Raw genomic sequence first — 25,408 nt, 5'->3', positions numbered from 1 at the left:
TACTTGTTCATACTTTCTCTATACTTCATTTCACAGAATCTCTCACAATACCCAATGTTTTACTAAATAACATAATATTCTATACATGTTGAATGTGGATGACAATTGGCTACAAAATGTAATCTTGTGTGGCGATGAGGGTATTACAGCTGGGTGTGTATGTTACTATATCAAGTCAGCCTCGCTACCATGCTGCCCCCTGTCTTTCCTCACCGGTACTGTGCAACAGCTGTTGGAAACTTATCAGAGCAGCAAACTATATGACATCACTAGAATACACACATTATTGAGAAAGCAGACAGAATGTGATTACCATTGTTTTATTTACGGAAAAATACAATACATCCATTTCCTTTTAATTTCAGAACACATAAGACAACATATTGCTACAGTGTTACATGATGGTATGTTTCTAGAAATTAAACAAACATGGATTACAGGTCAATTATTCAATATAATAGTACAATCTGCCAAAAGTAAAAACATAGATTCACAGAGTGTTTCAACAGAAAAAAATGGCTAGAAACTGTTTTTGACACAGGTATTGTAACATTCCTTTGCCTTCTACACATAAATTGGTCAATACATTGCTCCACAAAACCTTTTCAGTATGGAACATCAAACAATTAAATGACTGATGGCAAATAGAACCATCTATTTCCTTAAAATAGGCATGACCTCACTGTTTGGAAACATGTGAGAATATAATGTATAATACAATCATATTAATTAGAACAATAATAACAACAATCAATCATAATAGCCATATCATAACAATAACCATATTAGTAATCTCTTGCATTATTCAATAAAATACAATCAAATACTCTTATTTGTGTATTCAGGGAGGCTGTGGAACTACTTTAAAACCTTCCTTTCAGTGCATGTAAGTCTGCGTGTGATCATGGACGTTTTAGTGTGTGTGTGTGTGTTTTAGTGTGTCTACTGTGTTAAGAGCAGAAGGCAGACTGCAGCTCTTTGAAAGCAGCCTGTCTCCGTTTCCTATCTAGCTCCTGTCTCTTCCGTTCCTCCTGCTCCTCTCGGATCTCAGCCTCAAACTTACTGCCCACCTTCAGAGCCTGCACCTGCACCATACAACACAATTAGATCTACAGTATCATCAAATCAAATCAAATGTATTTATATAGCCCTTCGTACATCAGCTGATATCTCAAAGTGCTGTACAGAAACCCAGCCTAAAACCCCAAACAGCAAGCAATGCAGGTGTAGAAGCACAGTACAGCAAGGATTATATAACAGCACTCTAAATCTGTACCTGAAACATTGGATGATGTAACAGACTCAAAAACAGCACAGAACACACACACTGTCACTGTATTTCTCTTTCTACCACTAGAGGTTGGATGTGGCATAAGACATGCTGATGTAGAATCCTGTTATGATGGGAAAGATGAAGAATAAATCAGGCCAGCTAATGTACGTCAGTTCTTAAAATAGCTGAGTGCTATACATCTGGGACACATGTCACACACCCTTCCCTTGCCCATCAACCTGGTTCGTCGTGGGCATTGATTCTATAACATTGACACATAACCAACCTTTTCTCACACATACATACACTACCGTTTAAAAGTTTGGGATCACTTAAATGTCCTTGTTTTCCATGAAGACAGACATGAAATGAGTTGTAAAAATGAATAGGAAATATAGTCAAGACGTTGACAAGGATATAAATAATGATTTTTAATTTAAATAATAATTGTGTCCTTCAAACTTTGCTTTCCTCAAAGAATCCTCCATTTGCAGCAATTACAGCCTTGCAGACCTTTGGCATTCTAGTTGTCAATTTGTTGAGGTAATCTGAAGAGTTTTCACCTCATGCTTCCTGAAGCACCTCCCACAAGTTGGATTGGCTTGATGGGCACTTCTTACTTACCATACGGTCAAGCTGCTCCCACAACAGCTCAATAGGGTTGAGATCCGGTGATTGTGCTGGCCACTTCATTATAGACAGAATACCAGCTGACTGCTTCTTCCCTAAATAGTTATTGCAAAGTTTGGAGCTGTGCTTTGGGTCATTGTCTTGTTGTAGGAGGATATTGGCTCCAATTAAGCGCCGTCCACAGGGTATGGCATGGCATTGCAAAATGGAGTGACAGCCTTCCCTCTTCAAGATCCCTTTTACCCTGTACACATCTCCACATTTATCACCACCAAAGCACCCCCAGACCATCACATTGCCTCCACCATGCTTGACAGATGGCATCAAGCACTTCTCCAGCATCTTTTCATTTTTTTCTGCAACTCACAAATGTTCTTCTTTGTGATCCAAACACCTCAAACTTAGATTCGTCTGTCCATAACACTTTTTTTCTCTTTGTTTCTGGCCATTTTGAGCCTGTAATCAAACCCACAAATGATGTTGCTCCAGATACTCAACTAGTCTAAAGAAGGCCAGTTGTATTGCTTCTTTAATCAGGACAACAGTTTCCAGCTGTGCTAACATAATTGCAAAAGGGTTTTCTAATGATCAATTATCCTTTTAAAATTATCGACTTGGATTAGCTAACACAACGTGCCATTGGAACACAGGAGTGGTAGTCACTGATAATTGGTCTCTGTACACCTATGTAGATATCCCATTAAAAATCAGGCGTATCCAGCTACAAAAGTCATTTACAATATTAACAATGTCTCACTGTATTTCTGATCAATTTTATGTTATTTTAATGGACAAAAAAATAGATTATTTCAAAAACAAGGACATTTCTAAGTGACCCCAAACTTTTGAACGGTAGTGTACATGTATACATACAGTACCAGTCAAAAGGTTGGACACACATACTAATTTAATGGTTTTCTTTATTTTTACTATTTTTTACATTGTATAATGATAGTGAAGACATCAAAACTATAAATTAACACATATGGTATCATGTAGTAACCAAAAAAGTTTTAAACAAAATATATTTTATATCGGAGATTCTTCAAAGTAGCCACCTTGCCTTGATGAAAGCTTTGCAAACTCTTGGAATTCTCTCAACCAGATTAATGAGGTAGTCACCTGGAATGCATTTCAATTAAAATGTGTGCTTTGTTAAAAGTTAATTTGTGGAATTTCTTTCCTTCTAATGCATTTCAGCCAATCAGCTGTGTTGTGACAAGGTAGGTGTAGTATACAGAAGACAGCCGTATTTGGTAAAAGACCAAGTCCATATTATGGCAAGAACATCTCGAAAAAGCAAAGAGAAAAGACAGTCCATCATTACTTTACAACATGAAGGTCAGCCGATTCAGAACATTTCAAGAACTTTGAACGTTTCTTCAAGTGCAGTCGCAAAAACCATCAAGCGCTATGATGAAACTGGCTCTCATGAGGACTGCCACAGGAAAGGAAGACCCTGAGTTACCTCGGCTGCAGAGGAAAAGTTAGAGTTACCAGCCTCACAAATTGAAGCCCAAATAAAATGCTTCACGGAGTTCAAGTAACAGACAGATCTCAACGTCAACTGTTCAGCGGAGAATCAGGCCTTCATGGTCAAATTGCTGCAAAGAAACCACTACTAAAGGACACCAATAAGAAGAAGAGACTTGCTTGGAAATCTGTCCTTTGGTCTGATGAATCCAAATTTGAGATTTCTGGTTCCAACCACCTTGTCTTTGTGAGATGCAGAGTAGGTGAACAGATGAGCTCTGCATGTGTGATTCCCACCATGAAGCATGGAGGAGGTGTGATGGTGCTTTGCAGGTGCTTTGCGGGTGATACAGTCTGTGATGTATTTAGAATTCAAGGCACACTTAACTAGCATGGCTATCACAGCATTCTGCAGCGATATGCCATCCCATCTCATTTGGTTTTCAACAGGACAATGACCCAACACACCTCCAGGCTGTGTAAGGGCTGTTTGACCAAGGTGAGTGATGGACTGCAGCATCAGATGACCTGGCCTCCACAATCACCTGACCTCAACCCAATTGAGATTGTTTGGGATGAGTTGGACCGCAGAGTGAAGGAAAAGCAGCCAACAAATCCTCTGCATATGTGGGAACTCTGGAAAAGAATGTTGGAAAAGCATTCTTCATGAAGCTGGTTGAGAGAATGCCAAGAGTGTGCAAAACTGTCAGCATGGCAAAGCGTGGCTACTTTGAAGAATCTAAAATATAAAATCTATTTTTATTTGTTTAACACTTTTTTGGTTACTAAATTATTCCATGTGTTTTTTCATAGTGATGAAGTCTTCACTATTATTATGCAATGTAGAAAATAGTAAAAAATAAAGAAAAACCCTTAAATGAGTAGGTGTCCAAACTTTTGACTGGTAACTGTATACACACACACACACACACACACACACACACACACACACACTAGAGGTCGACCGATTAATCAGAATGGCCGATTAATTAGGGCCGATTTCAAGTGTTCATAAAATTAGTAAATCGGTATTTTTGGGCGCCGATTTTGCAGAATCTTTTTTTTTATATACCTTTATTTAACTAGGCAAGTCCGTTAAGAACACATTCTTATTTTCAATGAGGGCCTAGGAACGGTGGGTTAACTGCCTTGTTCAGGGGCAGAACGAAAGATTTTCACCTTGTCAGCTCGGGGCATCTAATCTTGCAACCCTACAGTTACTAATGCAATGCTCTAACCACCTGCCTCTCATTGCACTCCACGAGGAGCCTGCATGTTACGTGAATGCAGTAGAAGCCAAGGTAAGTTGCTAGCTAGCATTAAACTTATCTTATAATAAACAATCAATCAATCATAATCACTAGTTATAACTACACATGGTTGATGATATTACTAGTTTATCTAGCGTGTCCTGCGTTGCATATAATCGATGCAACGCTGGGGGATGATTTAACAAAAGAGCATTTGCGAAAAAATCACAATCGTTGGACGACTGTACCTAACCATAAACACCAATGCCTTTCTTAAAATCAATACACAGAAGTATATATTTTTAAACCTGCATATTTAGCTTCAAGAAATTAACCAGGTGAAATTGTGTCATTTCTCTTGCGTTCATTGCACGCAGAGTCAGGGTATATGCAACAGTTTGGACAGCCTGGCTCATTGCGAACTAATTTGCCAGAATTTTACGTAATTATGACATAACATTGAAGGTTGTGCAATGTAACAAGAATATTTAAACTTGGGGATGCCACCCATTAGATAAAATACCGAACGGTTCCGTATTTCACTGAAATAATAAACGTTTTGTTTTCGAAATGATAGTTTCCGGATTCTACCATATTAATGACCAAAGGCTCGTATTTCTGTGTGTTATTATGTTCTAATTAAGTCTTCGATTTGAAAGAGCAGTCTGACTGAGCGATGGTAGGCAGCAGCAGGCTCGTAAGCATTCATTCAAACAGCACTTTTGTGCGTTTTGCCAGCAGCTCTTCGCAAGCACAGCACTGTTTATGACTTCAAGCCTATCAGCCTAATGGTTGGTGTAACCGATGTGAAATGGCTAGCTAGTTAGCTGGTGTGTGCGCTAATAGCGTTTCAAGCGTCACTCACTCTGAGACTTGGAGTAGTTATTCCCCTTGCTCTGCAAGGGCTGCAGCTTTTGTGGAGCGATGGGTAACGCTGCTTCGAGTGTGGCTGTTGTCGATGTGTTCCTGGTTCGTGCCCAGGTAGGGGCGAGGAGAGGGACGGAAGCTATACTGTTACACTGGCAATACTATAGTGCCTATAAGAACATCCAATAGTCAAATACTATATTAACAACAACCTAAAACCTCTTACCTTGGAATATTGAAGTCTCATGTTAAAAGGAACCACCAATTTTCATATGTTCTCATGTTCTGAGCAAGGAACTCAAACTTTTTTACATGGCACATATTGCACTTTTACTTCTCCAACACTTTGTTTTTGCATTATTTAAACCAAATTGAACATGTTTCATTATTTATTTGAGGCTAAATTGATTTTTATTGATGTATTGTATTAAGTTAAAATAAGTGTTCATTCAGTATTGTTGTAATTGTCATTATTAAAAATACATTTTAAAAACTCGTCTGATTAATCGGCATCGGCTTTTTTGGTCCTCTAATAATCGGTATCGGTATCGGCGTTGAAAAATCTAAATCGGTCGACCTCTAACACACACACACACACACTCTCTCTATCTCTCTCTCCTCTTCCTCCATCCCAGTCCTACCTTAGCCTCGAAAAAGGCCCGTGCCCCCATGACTCCCTCTGTGGAGACGTCTATCTCAGACAGTCTGGCCAGAGCCATCAGACCACTCTCCTCCAGCAGCTCGCCTGCAGCTGCTCGCCTGAAGATCAGCAGGAACTGGAGGAGAAAGGAAAACATCAAGGTGGGTAAGAGAGACTCAGGCAGAACTATACATATCTATACTTTTTAGGTCAGTAGATTGTAAAATATATACATAGATACAGAGTTTTATTACAGTGCACTGCACATTGTGAAATAAACAGAATATGTTATTGTAGGTCATTTTTTGCTCTAAAATGGCTATGAGATGACTTTTTTTGTCAAATATAGGGTCCTACATTTAATGTACTGCCACAACAATTGTGTTTCATAGATTGCAATCCGTACAAAGCTTCACTTAATTGATCATGCCCAAGAAGCCCGTGTTTGGAGGATATATTGGCACGGGTGTTCGTCCGGTAAACTGTGCCAAAATATCCTCCAAACACCGGCCATTGAGGGCATTATCACTTTTGTACAACGGGTTACCAACATATTCAAATAATGATGGACATATTTTCATTAAAAAGTTATTTTTATGAATTTATTCATACTATTTCATCCTTCCACAAGATATAGTCCTGACACAAATCTAGGGTTGCTACCCAAACTGGGTGGTCGTTCGTTCTATTGGTCCGGTTGTTAGAGACGCGACCCAGACGTTCAGTCTTTTTTTTCTGTATCCATGGACGCGAGTGACCCAGTCGTTTGTTCTAAATGTAGCTTTGCAATACTGGCTGGCAATTTTCTTATCCCTTACTTGCTAGCTAGCCAACTACGGCTAACTTACAGTTACTTCAAAAAGTGCAGCCAGAATAACAGCAAAGTAGCTGCATTTGCATTTGTTTAAGCTGCTTTCTAGAGACATTTATTTGGAAACATCCGTAACAATGAGATAATGAGGCACGATTTCGCCTGGCATAGAAAATGTGCTCTCTCGTCAGTACACTGTTGTTCAGAGGAGCTAGCCAACAACACAGCTAACACAATCACTTCAAACTGGAGCTGGAAAGACTGCGAATTAGCTGCACTTCGTTTTGTTTTAGCTTTTATTATTATTTATTTTTTCCCCAATTTCGATCTTGTCTCAATTTCTACAAATCCCCAATGGGCTCGGGATGCGAAGGTCGAGTTATGCGTCCTCCAAAACATGACACACCTGACTGCACTTCTTTAACATCCACCCGCTTAATCCCGAAGCCAGCCGCACCAATGTGTCAGAGGAAACACCATTCAACTGACTACGAGGTCAGCCCACAGGCGCCTGGCTCGCCACAAGGAGTCGCTAGAGCGCGATGATCCAAGTAAATAATTGAGAAGTGATTTGATTTGATTTGATTTGAAGTGATAACTTCTAATCACATAATTTAGAAGTGATAACTGTTCCTTCTAGTATCATAACATCATGTAGAAGTGATAACTGTTCCTTCTAATATCATAACATCATGTAGAAGTGATAACTGTTCCTTCTAGTATCATAACATAATTTAGAAGTGATAACTGTTCCTTCTAATATCATAACATCATGTAGAAGTTATAACTGTTCCTTCTAATACCTGTGTCATAAAATCATATAGACATTATAACAACTGTTCATGTCTGTGGGTTTAGTGTCGGAACTGTCCTCCTAAGAAAGGTACTTTCCGTGTGTGAACTTGGTGTAGCAACCTGATATCAATCAATCAAATGTATTTTAGAAAGTTGTTTTTACATCAGCAGTTGTCACAGACTACCATACTGATACCCAGCCTAAAACCACAAAGAGCAAGCAATGCAGATGTAGAAGCAGAGTAGCTAGGAAAACCCCTAGAGATGAACCAGGCTCTGAGGGGTGATAGAATTCCCCATCTAGCTGGCCCCATCTAAGCCTGACCACCAGTGGTCCTAGGGGAACTGTGCTGTGTAATGGGATATGTCTGTGTGGAACTCCAATCAAGAGAATGAGAGGCAGAGAGAAGCAAGGATTGGTCGAGTCAACGCCCCAGAGCTGAAACACAACAGAGTCTTTGTATATCTCTGTTCAGCTGCCCCTATCACCTGTTTAACCCTGTGAGTGAACACTAACTGTCAGTTGCTCTGGATTAGAGTGTCTGCTAAATGACTAAAATGTCAAATGTAAATGAGTGTGTGAGAGAGAGGGAGAGAGGGGGGAGAAGGGGAGATAGAGGGGGTAGGAAAGATATGGAGAGAGAGGGAGGGAGAAGTGAGAGGGAGGGGGTAGGAAAGAGATTGAGGGAGACGGGGAGTGGGAGGGAGGGAGAAGGGAGAGGGTAGGAAAGAGAAGGAGGGAGACGGAGGGAGTGGGTGGGATAAGGGAGAGGGAGGGGGTAGGAAAGAGAAGGAGGGAGACAGGGAGAGTGGGAGGAAGAAGAGAGAGGGAAGGGGTAGAAAAGAGAAGGAGAGCCCTAGGACAGCAACAGCAACACAATTAGACCCAACCAAATCATGAGAAAACAAAAAGATAATTACTTGAAACATTGGAAGGAATTTACCAAACAACAGAGCAAACTAGAATGCTATTTGGCCCTAAACAGAGGGTACACAGTGGCAGAATACCTGACCACTGTGACTGACCCACAATTAAGGAAAGTTTTGACTATGTACAGACTCAGTGAGCACAGCCTTGCTATTAAGAGACCCCCCCGCCCATACACACAGAGTGATATTGAGACACAGCCTTTTACAGACAGTCCTGAGAGCAGGGCAGTGCCTTCAGAAAGTATTCATACCTCTTGACTTATTACACATTTTGTTGTTACAGCCTGAATTTAAAATTGCGAGAAAAACCCCAATAATAATGTCACCCACCTACCCACAATACCCCATAATGATAAAGTTTAATGTTTGCACATTTATTAAAAATGAAATTCAGAAATTTACATAAGTATTCACACCCGTCTTGCCATAGATTTAAGTAAAAACTGTAACTTGGCCACTCAGGAACATTCATGGTCTTCTTGGTAAGCAACTCCAGTGTAGATTTGGCATTGTGTTTTAGGTTATTGTCCTGCTGAAAGGTGAATTCCTCTCCCAGTGTCTGCTGGAAAACAGACTGAACCAGGTTTCCTCTAGGATTTTGCCTGTGCTTAGCTCCATTCCGTAAATTATCCTAAATTATCCTGAAAAACTCCCCTGTCCTTAAAGATTACAAGCATACCCATAACATGACCCAGCCACCACTATGCTTGAAAATATGGAGAGTGGTACTCAGTAATGTGTTGTATTGGATTTGCCACAAACATAACACTTTGTATTCAGGACAAAAAGTGAATTGCTTTGCCACATGTTTTGCAGAATTAATTTAGTGCCTTGTTTCAAAGAGGATGCATGTATTGAAATATTTGTATTCTGTACAGGCTTCCTTCTTTTCACTCTGTCAATTAGGTTATTATTGTGGAGGAACTACAATGTTGTTGATCCATCCTCAGTTTTCTCCTTTCTCCTATCAACTCTGTAACTGTTTTAAAGTCCCCATTGGCATCATGGTGAAATCTCTGAGAGGTTTCCTTCCTCTCCGGCTACTGAGTTTGGAAGGACACCTGTATTTTTGTAGTGACTGGGTGTATTGATACACCATCCAAAGTGCAATAAAAATGTTACATGTTCAAAGGGATATTCAATGTCTGTTGATTTATTTTTTATCATCTGCCAATAGGGGCACTTCTTTGCGAGGCATTAGAAAACCTCCCTGGTCTTTGTGTTTGAATCTGTGTTTGAAATTCACTGTTCTTACAGATAATGTTTGGGGTACATTAATGTCATTTAAAAAATCATGTTTAACATTAGTATTGCACAAAGAGTGAGCCCATGCACCTTATTATGTGACTTGTTAAGCACATTTACACTCCTGAACGTATTTAGACTTACCATAACAAAGTGGTTGAAAACTCAAGACATTTCAGCTTTTCCTTTTTAATTAATTAGCAACAATTCTAAACATAAAAATAACATGTTTCTACTTAGACATTATGGGGTATTGTGTGTAGGCCAATGACAACAAAAATATCAATTGAATCCATTTTAAATTCAGATTGCAACACAGCAAAATGTTGGAATGTCAAGTGTGAATACTTTCTGAAGGCACTATATGTTTTACTGCAGTTAAAAAATACACACTGTAATTAACAGGCCTCTATGAGGCACACACACACACACACACACACACACACACACACACACACACACACACACACACACACACACACACACACACACACACACAGGGAAATTGACATGGAAGTAGACAATACAGTACACACACCTCTCTGTAGCTCAGCTTGCCGTCGAAGTCCTCATCCACCTCTTTGATCATGTTCTTGAGGCCCAGGTGGGTCTGAGGAGCTCCCAGCTTCTCCATCATCATCTTCAGCTCCATCAGGTCTATAAAGCCGTCCTTCCCACTGTCAAACCTACAGAGAGAAGAGGGTTGATCCATGAACTTACATTATAACAGCACAACTCTATGAAGCCTTCCTTACCCCTGTCAAACCTACATACACTATACTGTATATACACAATTATGTGGACACCCCTTCAAATTAGTGGCTACTTAAGCCACACCTGTTACTGACAGGTGTATAAAATAGAGCACACAGCCATGCAATCTCCATAGACAAACATTGGCAGTAGAATGGCCTTACTGAAGAGCTCAGTGAATTTCAACGTGGCACCGTCATAGGATGCCACCTTTCCAACAAGTCATCAGTTCGTCAAATTTCTGCCCTGCTAGAGTTGCCCTGGTCAACCGTAGGTGCTGTTATTGTGAAGTGGAAACGTCTAGGCCACTCAAGCTCACAGAATGGGACCGCAGAGTGTTGAAGTGTGTAGTGCATAAAAATCATCTGTCCTCAGTTGCAACACTCAATTTTGAGTTCTAAACTGGCTCTGGAAGCAACGTCAGCACAAGAACTGTTCGTCGGGAGGTTCATGGAATGGGTTTTCAAGGCATCCGCACACAATCCTAAGATCACCATGCACAATGCCAAGTGTTGGCTGGAGTATTATGAAGCTCGCCTCCATTGGACTCTGGAACAGTGGAAACACATTTTCTGGAGTGATGAATCAGCTTCACCATCTGGCAGTCCGACGCACAAATCTGGGTTTGGCGGCTGCCAGGAGAACGCTACCTGCCCAAATGCATAGTGCCAACTGTAAAGTTTGGTAGAGGAGGAATTATGGTCTGGGGCTGTTTTTTATGGTTAGGGTTAGGCCCCTTAGTTCCAGTGAAGGGAAATCTTAACGCTAAAGCAGTTATTAACATTCCAGACACAAGCATTTCGCTACACCTGCAATAACATCTGCTAGACACGTGTATGTGACCAATACAACTTGATTTGATTTAGAAGATTCTGTGCTTCCAACTTTGTGGCAACAGTTTGGGGGAGGCCCTTTCCTGTTTCAGCTTGACAAGGCCCCGTGCACAAGGCGAGGTCCATACAGAAATGGTTTGTCGAGATCGGTATGGAAAAACTTGTCTGGCATGCACAGAGCACTGACCTCAACCCAATTGAATACATTTGGGATGAATTGGAACGCATACTGCGAGCCAGGCGTAATCGCCCAACATCAGTGCCCGACCTCACTAATGCTCTTGTGGCTGAATGGAAGCAAGTCCCCGCAGCAATGTTCCAACATCTACTTGAAAGCCATCCCAGAAGAGTGCCCATGATTCTGGTATGAGATGTTCGATGAGCAGGTGTCCACATACTTGGTCATGTAGTGTACAGGTGTGTCTACATACAGCCAGGGAGAGAGGAAGGTACACAGACATTACACTACCTCACATTAAATTACCAGGAGAGGAAACATGTAATGTCTGCTTGTCAAAAAGGACAACAACTATGGGTAATAGATAGTTATAGTATAGTCAACAACTAAAGCCCAGAGGTGTTTCTCATGGTCAGCTCAAATGCTCAGCAAAACCTCATGGCTCTAGTAAGATATGTGCCAAGTTCAGCCTAGACTGGCTGACAGTCACAATGTGGTGAAAGGCATCTATACCCTGAGTCTGAACAGACAGCCACATCTAGACATAGAGATACAGGCCCTAAGCCTACCAATGACATTAAACACACACACACACACACGCACACACACACACACACACACACACACACACAGGAGAGACAGATATATTGTGATAAAGGTCTGATGTCGGGAATAGCGATCCGGGTGGTCGAACCTAACCAGACACTCCCCTGATAGCTGTATGCGCTTGACTGACACACACACACACAACAACTTTCCCTGATCAATCACAGTTAAACTTGCCACACTCACAACACACTCATTTGTCATCAGACACAAAGCAGATTAATTAAGGGCTTTGGGGGTCCTAGATAAACAGATCAGGTGAATCATTGAAAAACAGAGAGATACATGACTGAGTGAGATGCAGATAGAGCAGCAGTGTGTGTGTGTGTGTGTGTGTGTGTGTGTGTGTGTGTGTGTGTGTGTGTGTGTGTGTGTGTGTGTGTGTGTGTGTGTGTGTGTGTGTGTGTGTGTGTGTGTGTGTGTGTGTGTGTGTGTGTGTGTGTGTGTGTGTGTGTGTGTGTGTGTGTGTGTGTGTGTGTGTGTGTGTGTGTGTGTGTGTGTGTGTGTGTGTGTGTGTGTGTGTGTGTGTGTGTGTGTGTGTGTGTGTGTGTGTGTGTGTGTGTGTGTGTGTGTGTGTGTGTTTGAGAGGGGTCCTGCAAGGAGTCTGTCTGTCTATCTGACACAACAAGTGTTTACAGATCCGTTCACACAGCTGTTCCAGGGACTGGATCTGGGTGTGAGTGAGGAAACACACACTCTCTCTCACACAGACACACACACACACGTGTGCTCCTATCTTGCCGACGCCTGAATGGTAGGAGTGTAATCTGGTCAGACCAGAAACCAAAGAGAGCGAGGTCATTGTTTCAGTCCAACTCTTCAAAGGCCATAGGAACTAAACCCCCTCCCTTCAAAACAACCTGATTTAGGACTATTAACTTCCTAACAATCAGCCTAAAGATATCATCAGCTCAGTAGCACAAAGGACCATTGAGTTGAACCCCACCCCATCACTTTAAAGGCAAACCTTGCATTACTAATGCTAAACTCCCATCCCAAAATAAATAATTGTTACTAATACATCCACCCAATACTATAACTCACCCAATACTGTAACCCACCCAATACTATAACTCACCCAATACTGTAACCCACCCAATACTATAACTCACCCAATACTGTAACCCACCCATATCTATAACTCACCCAATACTGTAACCCACCCAATACTATAACTCACCCAATACTATAACTCACCCAATAGTGTTACCCACCCAATACTATAACTCACCCAATACTATAACTCACCCAATACTGTTACCCACCCAATACTATAACTCACCCAATACTGTAACCCACCCATATCTATAACTCACCCAATACTGTTACCCACCCAATACTATAACTCACCCAATACTGTAACCCACCCATATCTATAACTCACCCAATACTGTTACCCACCCAATACTATAACTCACCCAATACTGTAACCCACCCATATCTATAACTCACCCAATACTGTTACCCACCCAATACTATAACTCACCCAATACTGTAACCCACCCATATCTATAACTCAACCAATACTATAACTCACCCAATACTGTAACCCACCCAATACTATAACTCACCCAATACTATAACTCACCCAATAGTGTTACCCACCCAATACTATAACTCACCCAATACTATAACTCACCCAATACTGTTACCCACCCAATACTATAACTCACCCAATACTGTAACCCACCCATATCTATAACTCACCCAATACTGTTACCCACCCAATACTATAACTCACCCAATACTGTAACCCACCCATATCTATAACTCACCCAATACTGTTACCCACCCAATACTATAACTCACCCAATACTGTAACCCACCCATATCTATAACTCACCCAATACTGTTACCCACCCAATACTATAACTCACCCAATACTGTAACCCACCCATATCTATAACTCAACCAATACTATAACTCACCCAATACTGTAACCCACCCAATACTATAACTCACCCAATACTGTAACTGCCCCAATACTATAACTCACCCAATACTATAACTCACCCAATACTGTTACCCACCCAATACTGTTACCCACCCAATACTATAACTCACCCAATACTATAACTCACCCAATTCTATAACCCACCCAATACTGTTACCCACCCAATACTATAACTCACCCAATACTATAACTCACCCAATACTGTAACCCACCCAATACTATAACTCACCCAATACTGTAACCCACCCAATACTATAACTCACCCAATACTATAACTCACCTAATACTGTAACCCACCCAATACTATAACTCACCCAATACTGTAACCCACCCAATACTATAACTCACCCAATACTGTTACCCACCCAATACTATAACTCATCCAATACTGTAACCCACCCAATACTGTTACCCACCCAATACTATAACTCACCCAATACTATAACTCACCCAATACTGTAACCCACCCAATACTATAACTCACCCAATACTGTAACCCACCCAATACTGTTACCCACCCAATACTGTTACCCACCCAATACTATAACTCACCCAATACTATAACTCACCCAATACTGTTACCCACCCAATACTATAACTCACCCAATACTGTAACCCACCCATATCTATAACTCACCCAATACTGTAACCCACCCAATACTATAACTCACCCAATACTATAACTCACCCAATAGTGTTACCCACCCAATACTATAACTCACCCAATACTATAACTCACCCAATACTGTTACCCACCCAATACTATAACTCACCCAATACTGTAACCCACCCAATACTATAACTCACCCAATACTGTAACTGCCCCAATACTATAACTCACCCAATACTATAACTCACCCAATACTGTTACCCACCCAATACTGTTACCCACCCAATACTATAACTCACCCAATACTATAACTCACCCAATTCTATAACCCACCCAATTCTATAACCCACCCAATACTATAACTCACCCAATACTATAACTCACCCAATACTGTAACCCACCCAATACTATAACTCACCCAATACTGTTACCCACCCAATACTATAACTCACCCAATACTATAACTCACCTAATACTGTAACCCACCCAATACTATAACTCACCCAATACTGTAACCCACCCAATACTATAACTCACCCAATACTGTTACTCACCCAATACTATAACTCACCCAATACTATAACTCACCCAATACTGTAACCCACCCAATACTATAACTCACCCAATACTGTAACCCACCCAATACTGTTACCCACCCAATACTATAACTCACCCAATACTATAACTCACCCAATACTGTAACCCACCCAATACTATAACTCACCCAATACTGTAACCCACCCAATACTGTTACCCACCCAATACTGTTACCCACCCAATACTATAACTCACCCAATACTATAACCCACCCAATACTGTTACCCACCCAATACTATAACTCACCCAATACTATAACTCACCCAATTCTATAACCCACCCAATACTATAACTCACCCAATACTATAACTCACCCAATACTGTAACCCACCCAATACTATAACTCACCCAATACTGTTACCCACCCAATACTATAACTCACCCAATACTATAACTCACCTAATACTGTAACCCACCCAATACTATAACTCACCCAATACTGTTACCCACCCAATACTATAACTCACCCAATACTATAACTCACCTAATACTGTAACCCACCCAATACTATAACTCACCCAATACTGTAACCCACCCAATACTATAACTCACCCAATACTGTTACCCACCCAATACTATAACTCACCCAATACTATAACTCACCCAATACTGTAACCCACCCAATACTATAACTCACCCAATACTGTAACCCACCCAATACTGTTACCCACCTAATACTATAACTCACCCAATACTATAACTCACGCAATACTATAACTCACCCAATACTGTAACCCATCCAATACTATAACTCACCCAATACTGTAACCCACCCAATACTGTTACCCACCCAATACTATAACTCACCCAATACTATAACTCATGCAATACTATAACTCACCCAATACTGTTACCCACCCAATACTATAACTCACCCAATACTATAACTCACGCAATACTATAACTCACCCAATACTGTAACCCACCCAATACTATAACTCACCCAATACTGTTACCCACCCAATACTATAATCCACCCAATACTGTTACCCACCCAATACTATAATCCACCCAATACTGTTACCCACCCAATACTGTAACACTACTCATTCCCCTCACACACACACACACACAACACATTTCCTGCAATCTGTGTTCTAAAACTGCTGGTTCCTTTTGGTCCTCCACAGCTGACCAGCATGACAACTGTTCACAGCAATGGATGACCCCAGAGCAGCTTAGCAACTGTCACCTATACATACAGGACTCACTCCACAGCTTAGTGACAGGTCCTAGTCCAGCTCCTCAGCTGGGTCAGCCAGTATCTCACAATAACAACATGCTATGCTGAAAGAATAGAAAAGCTGTCTAGTCAGAAGCAGTACTATGATCATTAAAATACTACTCTAGGCTACTATTTCAGCCCCAGATTTCTACCACAATCTACCCACTGAAAGTCTGCCGAAAGCTTTGACGTAAGAAAAATAAGAAAGGCTGTTTGGCTATCAAAAACTCAAAAGTTAAACGTTGCAAGAAAACATTATTGTGGAATGTCTTCCATTGTAAGGGAGTGGTGACACAGCCACAGCTACTGTCCATGGTCAGGCCTTATTGTCCCACAGCTAACTTCCTGCAGTATGGTAATTATAGATACCAAGGCTTTCGGCATGGACACTGTATTTTGGGGTTCTCTCTCTCTCTCTTTCTCTCTCTCTCTCGCTCTCTCTCTCTCTCAGCAGGAGTGTATTCAGGTCACTCCTGCTGCTATAAGGCATCTAGTGTCAGAGTGAAGATGGAGCAGGTAAGGGCCAACTGATAGTGTCACATCCTCATCTCTAATGCAGCCTGTTTTAGACTAGCGTCAGGCTAGGCACGTGTCTGTGCATTTTCACTCTGGGGGAGAAAACAGAGAAATTAGTGAAAAAGCCATCTCTTAGAAATCACAGTGACTAACACTTTACCATCATAGGCTGATTTTAGAGCAGTGACTCAATCAAAAGTCAGAATTGTGACTACACTCTTAGAAAAAAGGGTTCCAAAAGGATTATTCTGTTGTCCCCATAGGATAACTGTTTTTGGTTTCAAGTAGAACTATTTTGGGTTCCATGTAGAGCCCTCTGTGTAAAGGGTTCGACATGGAACTCAAAAGGGTTCTAACCTGGAACTAAAAGGGTTCTATTTGGAACCAAAAATTCTTCAAAGGATTATCCTATGGGGACAGTCGAAGAACCCTTTTGAATGTGAATGTGGCAAGGGCAGCATCAGGAAAGAGAAAGAAGGTGAGAAGGGGTGAGAATTAAGGTGGTGAGGAGGAGTAGACCAATTTTTGATGGGATGAGGCAGAGTGTAAAGGGGTGACAGAAGGGGCAGAATTTAGGATGGAATGGCCCGGCCCTGCCCTCAATCTAGTCTACTCCCGCTTGGAACATTCCAATGTGCCCCCTCCCTGGCCCTCACCCAAGCTAGGCTCTGTCACCATGACCGCATCCAAGCAAACTTTAGGACACAGACAGACTGGTCACTGTCTAATAAGTGTGCCCCCGCTGAGCATGTGCTTCACCCACATCTAGGTTACCCGGTCAGAGGTTAATACCCTGCATGCAAAGCTAAGGAGAGCAAGGGGAGATGAAAGATGGGTTGGGAAAATATTGAGTAATGTAAACACAGTACACCTGACCTCTCCGCTTCAGCCAATGAGAAGCCTATAGAGAGATGATAGGATAAACTAAGGACATTGAGATTTTACAGCACTGGAGGTTTTACAGCACTGGAGGTTTTACAGCACTGGAGGTTTTACAGCACTTCAACTCACTGTGATCTAATTAATCATCAAGGTGTGAGCTTTGCACTGAAACCAAACTCTAAAGCTTTGACTGTCTATACTCTGTCTATACACTTACGACACGGGTGGGTAATGCAGCTACATTTGTCTATCACAGGTGGGTAATGCTGCAACACATGTTTTATCATGGGTGTGCAATGCTGCAACACGTGTCTTATCACAGGTGTGCAATGCTGCAACACATGTTTTATCATGGGTGTGCAATGCTGCAACACGTGTCTTATCACAGGTGTGCAATGCTGCAACACGTGTCTATCACAGGGTGGACCTACAGTGCTTTCGAAAAGTTTTCAGACCCTTTGACTTTTTCCACATTTTCTTACGTTACAGCCTTATTCTCAAATGGATTAAATAAATATTTATTTTTATCAATGTACACACAATACTGCATAATTACAATGCTAAAACAGGTTTTTATAAATTTTTGCAAATGTATAAAAAAAAACTGAAATACCTTATTTACATAAGTACTCAGACCCTTTGCAAGAGCTTCCTGGTGTATCCTGTTTCCATTGATCATCCTTTATATGTTTCTGCAACTTGATTGGACTCCACATGTGGTAAATTCAATTGATTGGACATGATTTGGATCGTGTCCAAGACACAGGATCGTGTCGAGACACAGATCTGGGGAAGGTTACCAAAAAATGTCTGCAGAATTGAAGGTCCCCAAGAACACAGTGGCCTCCATCATTCTTAAATGGAAGAAGTTTGGAACCACCAAGACTCTTCCTAGAGCTGGCCGCCCGGCCAAACTGAACAATTGGGGAAGTGACCAAGAACCTGATGGTCACTCTGACAGAGCTCCGGAGTTCCTCTGTGTAGATGGGAGAACCTTCCAGATGGACAACCATCTCTACAGCACTCCACCAATCAGGCCTTTATAGTAGAGTGTCCAGACGGAAGCCACTCCTCAGTAAAAGGCACATGACAGCCCGCTTGGAGTTTGCCAAAAAGCACCGAAAGGACTCTCAGATCATGAGAAACAAGATTCTCTGGTCTGATGAAACAAAGATTGAACTCTTTGGCCTGAATGCCAAGCGTCACGTCGAGAGAACACCTGGCACCATCCCTACGATGAAGCATGGTGGTGGCAGCATCATGCTGTGGGGATGTCTTTCAGCGGCAGGGACTGGGAGACTAGTCAGGATCGAGGCAAAGAAGAACAGAGCAAAGTACAGAGAGAACCTTGATGAAAACTTGATCCAGAGTGCTCAGGACGTCAGACTTGGGCGAAGGTTCACCTTCCAACAGGACAACAACCCTAAGCTCACAGCCAAGACAACGCAGGAGTGTTTTCTGGACAATCCACCAAATGTCCTTGATTGGCCCAGCCAGATCGCTGACTTGAACCCAATCGATCATCTCTGGAGAGACCTGAAAATAGCTGTACAGCAACGGTCCCCATCCAACATGACAGAGCTTGAGAGGATCTGCAGAGAAGAATGAGAGAAACTCCCCATATACAGGTGTGCCAAGCCTGTAGTGTCATACCCAAGAAGACTCTTGTGTAAATGTGATATTTAAGTTTTTTATTTGAAATAATTCAGCAAAAATGTCTAAAAACTGTTTTGCTTTGTCATTATGGGGTATTGTGTGTAGATTGATGAGGGAAAAAAAAACAATTTAATCAATTTTAGAATAAGGCTGTAATGTAACAAAATGTGGAAAAGGTCAAGGGGTCTGAATACTTTCTGAGTGTCTATTATCAAAAAAAGAGTATATTTACCCATTTTTGTCAATAAAACGAAAAATAATTGATGGATTTAAACTAAACCTATTCGCCATGTAGACACTAAGCAAGTATTAGGCCATGTTATAACATGTTTCTAATTTGAGTTACTAAGCTGTTACTACTGACCAGGTAGTAACAACCAGGTGACACTTTGTTCCCCGGTCTCCCCTACAGACATAACTACGGGACATTCCCTCTTTATCAAGACAAGTCACAACATATAACCATAGCCACATTATTTAGATTTTAATGATATTCAAATAAAAATAAAGTCTTAGCCTACCGTTTGAAAATGTTCTCCATGTCTTTGATCTGTTTGCGGGAGAACTCTTTGAATTCCGTGTAGGGATTGAACACCTTGGCCTGCTTGGGCGCCGCGTTCCCATTGTTGATGCACAGTCTCCGGGTGAGTTTCGCTGTGAGTTCCGATGTGTCATCATTGACAATGACCACCACCGCTTTTTTCTGCGGACCAGGGACAGGGTCGCTCGCTTTCACCGGGATCTCCTCTGGTGTAGACGGGTTGAATAGGGGAGCCGGCTCCGCGGCCAGCCTGGGCTGCAGTTCCCTCGCCAATTCGTCCGATGCCATGGTGCGTAGGATACTTTTTGACTTGATGCAATGGAAGCGTGTGCCTGGTACTCAGGATGGAAGTCAGCTGTGTCTGTCAGCGCTTGGCTCAGAGAGTTCCTTTCATCACCCAGGACAGTTTCGAGGGGGCGGAGCACAACGGAGCATCAGCATCAAAACATCAATTGAGCTATATTACAACATCTGAAACCAACCACAGGCGAGCCCAAGCAAATGGGAGCATACAATGATCATAAAACGGGGCAAATAAAGGTGCAACACGAGGAGTCAAGCTGTTGTTCAATTACTTGCTTGATTGAGAATTTGTCTAATTTTAGCTAGTATTTGAGAGACATTCTTTGTATGTTTACTTTGTAATCATTCTTGTCGACACTATTTATTATAGCTGTGACGCAGGTGCCACAATGCAGCCTCAATCAAAATGGAACTACAGAGGCTAAAAGAATTGCGTTGGCCGGGAATCGAACCCGGGTCAACTGCTTGGAAGGCAGCTATGCTCACCACTATACCACCAACGCTCGGCGAATACATGATGAACCTTTGCCAACTTCACAATCGCACTTCAGTCATCTGATCTGATTTTGTAGCTGAATGTTTATATGTTATATTAGTCAAATAGCACGAGTCCCGTTCCTGACAGTGCATGACGCGTAACATGAACAAGGCGCCCGTGCCTACCGCCTATGTACTAGAGTCATAATTAACAAATGGGACTTCCTGCAGAAGCAGCAATGCCCACATTACGGGCATAGAACGCGTGTTGCTGCAACGTTGTTACAAAATTGATAAATTAATGTGTGAGAAAGTGTGCGGATTTTGCGGACTGACTGGTCTGGACTGGATTAGTGAGCGAGACTAACCGATGCCACAATAAGCTCTCTCGACATTGGTCAATGCATTATTCGTTTCGTTTATTTATTGTAAAAAGTTGAAATTACGATTTGATGTATAAAGATAATTTTTTCTTCATAAAATTGTGGCTCGTTGGTCTAGGGGTATGATTCTCGCTTAGGGTGCGAGAGGTCCCGGGTTCAAATCCCGGACGAGCCCATTTTTTGTAAAGAATTAATAATACTAGTAGTTAATTTTTTATTTTTTTATTTCACCTTTATTTAACCAGGTAGGCTAGTTGAGAACAAGTTCTCATTTGCAACTGCGACCTGGCCAAGATAAAGCGTAGCAATTCGACACATACAACAACACAGAGTTACACATGGAATAAACAAAACATATAGTCAATAATACAGTAGAACAAAAGAAAACAAAAAGTCTATATACAGTGAGTGCAAATTAGGTAAATTAAGGAAATAGGCCATGGTGGCGAAGTAATTACAATATAGCAATTAAACACTGGAGTGGTAGATTGGCAGAAGATGAATGTGCAGGTAGAGAGACTGGGGTGCAGAGGAGCTAAATAAATAAATACCAGTATGGGGATGAGGTAGGTAGGTAGGCTGTTTACATGGGTGGGCTGTAGTAGTAGTTTAAAGTAGTAGTTTAAAGGCAGGCATATCTACAACTACAATTTTACCCAATAGGAAAGACCAATACGATGCAACACAGTCTACCAGTGTTGTGTGTTTTTGTTTTAAATTTTACAAAATGCATGGACGCTAGCGTATTCTTATATTTTTTTTATTTATTTAGTTAACCAACAACCCAGTGATAACAGCAGTTTAGAGAGTCCAACCGCAAAAACAACACATTAATATATACTAAGAAAAATGTTGACCCCGACGTGATTTGAACACGCAACCTTCTGATCTGGAGTCAGACGCGCTACCGTTGCGCCACGAGGTCTCTCAATGTTTAAATGCAACATCTCTAGTTAACTATAAACAGTCATGCGACTGATCGTAATAGTGAAAATGTAGTAAATTGATATGACATGGCAAGACCTAAATAGTTCTGGGTTACACTGCGCAATTTGGGTATATTGTTTTGTACTGATAGGTATTAATGCACTGTTGGAACAGAGCATTACGCTACACCCAGCGATAACATCTGAAAAACATGTGTACGCGACGAATACAATTTGATTGGGTTAGGGTTTAGGGTTGGGACGTCCCAAGGATCCCGTTAGCCACTGACCATTCTGTGATAAGGGGGTCAAGCTCGCGGGGCACGAACGCCCTCCTTTGAGTGAATACGGAACTACACCAGTGTGGGTTGAACCACACCAGTGTGGGTTCACCTCCTCTGTATGCCCATCCTAGCCCGTTCATATATACTTATATATACAAATATACAGTGATCTGTGTCAAATAGCCCACAGTCTTTGAAACATCTACAGGAAAGTCAGTCTTGCATCAGACATGAGTGAATGACAACTAACCTATAACACCAATAGTGTGTCACACGGGTAAGCTTTCCGGAATTGACCAATACATTGGAATAGTACTTATAGGCACTGTTTTCTCGCAGTTATGTTAACAACGGCGCGGGCAGGTGTTCAGCGGGCGGGAGCGAAGGACACTGTGCGCGGTGTGGCCCCCGCCTGCTGTGTACAAGAGACCGTTTAGAAACTCTTGTGTGGTTACATTGAATATCATGGATCTTGAGTTTGCGGCCAGCTTGCTTACGTGCCACCAGGCGATAGTTACATTTCTGTTGTTTCTATCTAGCAGCGATACAATGCCTAGCTACGTTTTGTATTGTACTGGCCATTTTCTTCTTTTAGAGCGTTATGTATAATATTAAACAATACTAGTCAAAACTTGGATAGTTTTTACAAAGATAAGATGGCTCGTTGGTCTAGGGGTATGATTCTCGCTTTGGGTGCGAGAGGTCCCGGGTTCAAATCCCGGACGAGCCCTTAATTTTGGTTAGATCGTTTGATACATATTTTGTATGTCACCAAATCTGCATCTCGGCAAAGATTACAGCAGTAGATAGCAGTACACACTCACTGAATGATGTATTGATATGACAGATCGTGAAATCATATTATGATTTGGTTAAGACAGACGCTGTTAGCCTACCCCTGTTTTCATTGTCTTCAAAAGGCATATATGGGTAATTCAATACTATGCCCTCTGGCAATGGTAGAAATATAATATGTTGTAAAATGTTTGGCCAGTACGGGTATCGAACCCGCGACCTTCGCGTTATTAGCACGACGCTCTAACCAACTGAGCTAACCGGCCTTGGAGGTACATTGCCTTGCAGTGTATATAGCCATAATCCAAATAGATAAGGAATGGAAACTAGGTTTTCATCCGATTGGCAATAGATTCTCATGCGAATATTCTAAAATCAGCATAAAAACAATATGCGCATTTTCCCACCAGATATGTTCCCATCTATTTGGCTTGTTGCAGATACAAGGCTGTGTGATGATGTGGTGCACATAAAAATGTCAAATTTTTAAAAAATAGGTTTCCATCGCATTTTCAAATCTACTGATGTTTTTATTATGATATGTAAAAAAAAAAGTGTTGTATTTATGTTTTTTTTTATATAGCCAGTGTGCTTACCATAGTATCCCCGATTATCATGTCACCAGAATAAGAGGCACCAACATTTTTCACATACTTAATTTTACCAACACAAAACGATCCCACCTTGTCTAGCTTATTTTGTTTTGTTGAAATTTGGAAAATTGACCAAAAAATGTCTGTTTCCATTAGGCTTCTAATTAAAAAATGTATCCGACATAAATAAGTTGAATGGAAACCTGGTTACTGATACTGAACAAAATGTTGACTGCATATTACTTTTCACAGAAAAATTATAAATATCTTGATCTTTATTGTCCTACGGTTCTGACTTGGTTTACAGGGAGAATACTGTAAGATAGTAGTCTGTCGTAGTCTTCATAGTGTGTTGTTTGATGGCTATCTCACCTTTCCTCTAATAGAGAGGTCCAGACCTGCTTTTGTTGTTTTTGTTTGGCCAGAGCCTGCCTGTGGCGCTTCAGCCTCCCTGTCAGGACCCTCTCTGCCTCATCCAGCTCCCCAAAACGACCAATGATTGCGTCCAGCCGACTCCCCAACCTGGAAACAAACAGCCTCAGATCCCAGAACTCACAACCTCAGAACTTCAGAGAGAAGACTCAGAACCTTAGATAGCATAGCAGTCAAGAGCATTGTGCTGAAAGGTTGCTGGTTTGAATCTCCGAGCCGACTAGGTGAAACATCTGTTGATGTATCCTTGAGCAAGGCACTTAATCCTAAATGCATCCTGTAAATCACTCTGGATAAGAGTGTCTACTAAATTACAAAAATGTAAATATTGTCTGGTAGCGCTGTTTGTTTAATACGATAAAGAAATGACAAGCTTTTGGACTGTAAAGTGGCAATTATATGTATATTTTTTAATTATTCAGGATTCATTAAAACAGGCACCACTAGGCACGTTGTGGTACGTAGGGAGGTACCAGGTAGTATGCTATATACCTCATAACTTCCCAGACTCCAAGAAGCCTTTTAGAGAGGTCCCCTCTGAAAACATCCTGTAGCTCTCTATTAAAACACTCACTCCCAAACATGCACTCTATACACTCTCCTATGCTTCCACAGACACAAATACACACAGGAAATGCAGTTAGCTGTTGCGAGATGAGTGAGTGAGCGAGGTGTTATTTGAAAAATAGTGGCTAAAATAGAAAGCAAATGGCTACTCTGGTCTCAGTGCAGGTCCATGGGTAATACTAGAGGACTCGTCCGCATTGTATTTCTTCTATCTACTTTCTCAGTACAGCGTACAGTGCATGATTATGGACTTGATAAAAATACACTCTGGTTGATTTTATTCACATAGTGGTTGGCTGGCTGATGTACTGTCTATGGTTCTGGTGAGCAGTGGAGTAAAATTGTTCTTAGTTTGGTTTTTACCACTGCTGTGGTTGCAGCAC

General features: G+C 41.4%; 1 protein-coding gene and 5 non-coding genes across 6 annotated transcripts; 2 read left to right on the top strand and 4 right to left on the bottom strand.

Moving 5' to 3' along the window:
- Window positions 1–304: 304 nt before the first annotated feature.
- On the bottom strand, window positions 305–20,768 carry LOC112265682 (EF-hand domain-containing protein D1). The gene is made up of 4 exons (XM_024443218.2): window positions 20,246–20,768; window positions 10,453–10,600; window positions 6,135–6,269; window positions 305–1,085 (listed from the first exon to the last, which is right to left on the bottom strand). Exons 1-4 carry the CDS (start codon window positions 20,551–20,553, stop codon window positions 951–953), a joined length of 726 nt encoding a protein of 241 aa, XP_024298986.1. The 5' UTR covers window positions 20,554–20,768; the 3' UTR covers window positions 305–950.
- A 231-nt stretch (window positions 20,769–20,999) lies between these two features.
- On the bottom strand, window positions 21,000–21,071 carry trnag-ucc. The gene has a single exon. It is a non-coding gene; the product is annotated as a tRNA-Gly (tRNA).
- A 460-nt stretch (window positions 21,072–21,531) lies between these two features.
- On the top strand, window positions 21,532–21,603 carry trnap-agg. The gene has a single exon. It is a non-coding gene; the product is annotated as a tRNA-Pro (tRNA).
- A 678-nt stretch (window positions 21,604–22,281) lies between these two features.
- Window positions 22,282–22,353, bottom strand: trnaw-cca. The gene has a single exon. It is a non-coding gene; the product is annotated as a tRNA-Trp (tRNA).
- Window positions 22,354–23,296: 943 nt separating this feature from the next.
- Window positions 23,297–23,368, top strand: trnap-ugg. Its single transcript has one exon. It is a non-coding gene; the product is annotated as a tRNA-Pro (tRNA).
- Window positions 23,369–23,625: 257 nt separating this feature from the next.
- trnai-aau lies at window positions 23,626–23,699 on the bottom strand. The gene has a single exon. It is a non-coding gene; the product is annotated as a tRNA-Ile (tRNA).
- Between the last annotated feature and the right edge of the window lie 1,709 nt (window positions 23,700–25,408).

Source organism: Oncorhynchus tshawytscha, linkage group LG13 (assembly GCF_018296145.1).
Source record: "Oncorhynchus tshawytscha isolate Ot180627B linkage group LG13, Otsh_v2.0, whole genome shotgun sequence".
Classification (NCBI taxonomy): domain Eukaryota; kingdom Metazoa; phylum Chordata; class Actinopteri; order Salmoniformes; family Salmonidae; genus Oncorhynchus; species Oncorhynchus tshawytscha.
Note: the sequence above shows the minus strand (reverse complement) of the source record. Positions and strands in the feature narration are given on the sequence as shown.

What these genes read in the sequence shown, in the direction of transcription:
- LOC112265682 (XM_024443218.2), bottom strand. Translation starts at nt 20,553, where the DNA reads ATGGCATCGGACGAATTGGCGAGGGAACTGCAGCCCAGGCTGGCCGCG. An exon ending in ATGGAGAACATTTTCAAACG is followed by an intron (nt 10,601 to 20,245) that starts GTAGGCTAAGAC and finishes TTCTCTCTGTAG; the next exon opens with GTTTGACAGTGGGAAGGACG. An exon ending in GCAAGCTGAGCTACAGAGAG is followed by an intron (nt 6,270 to 10,452) that starts GTGTGTGTACTG and finishes TTTCTCCTCCAG; the next exon opens with TTCCTGCTGATCTTCAGGCG.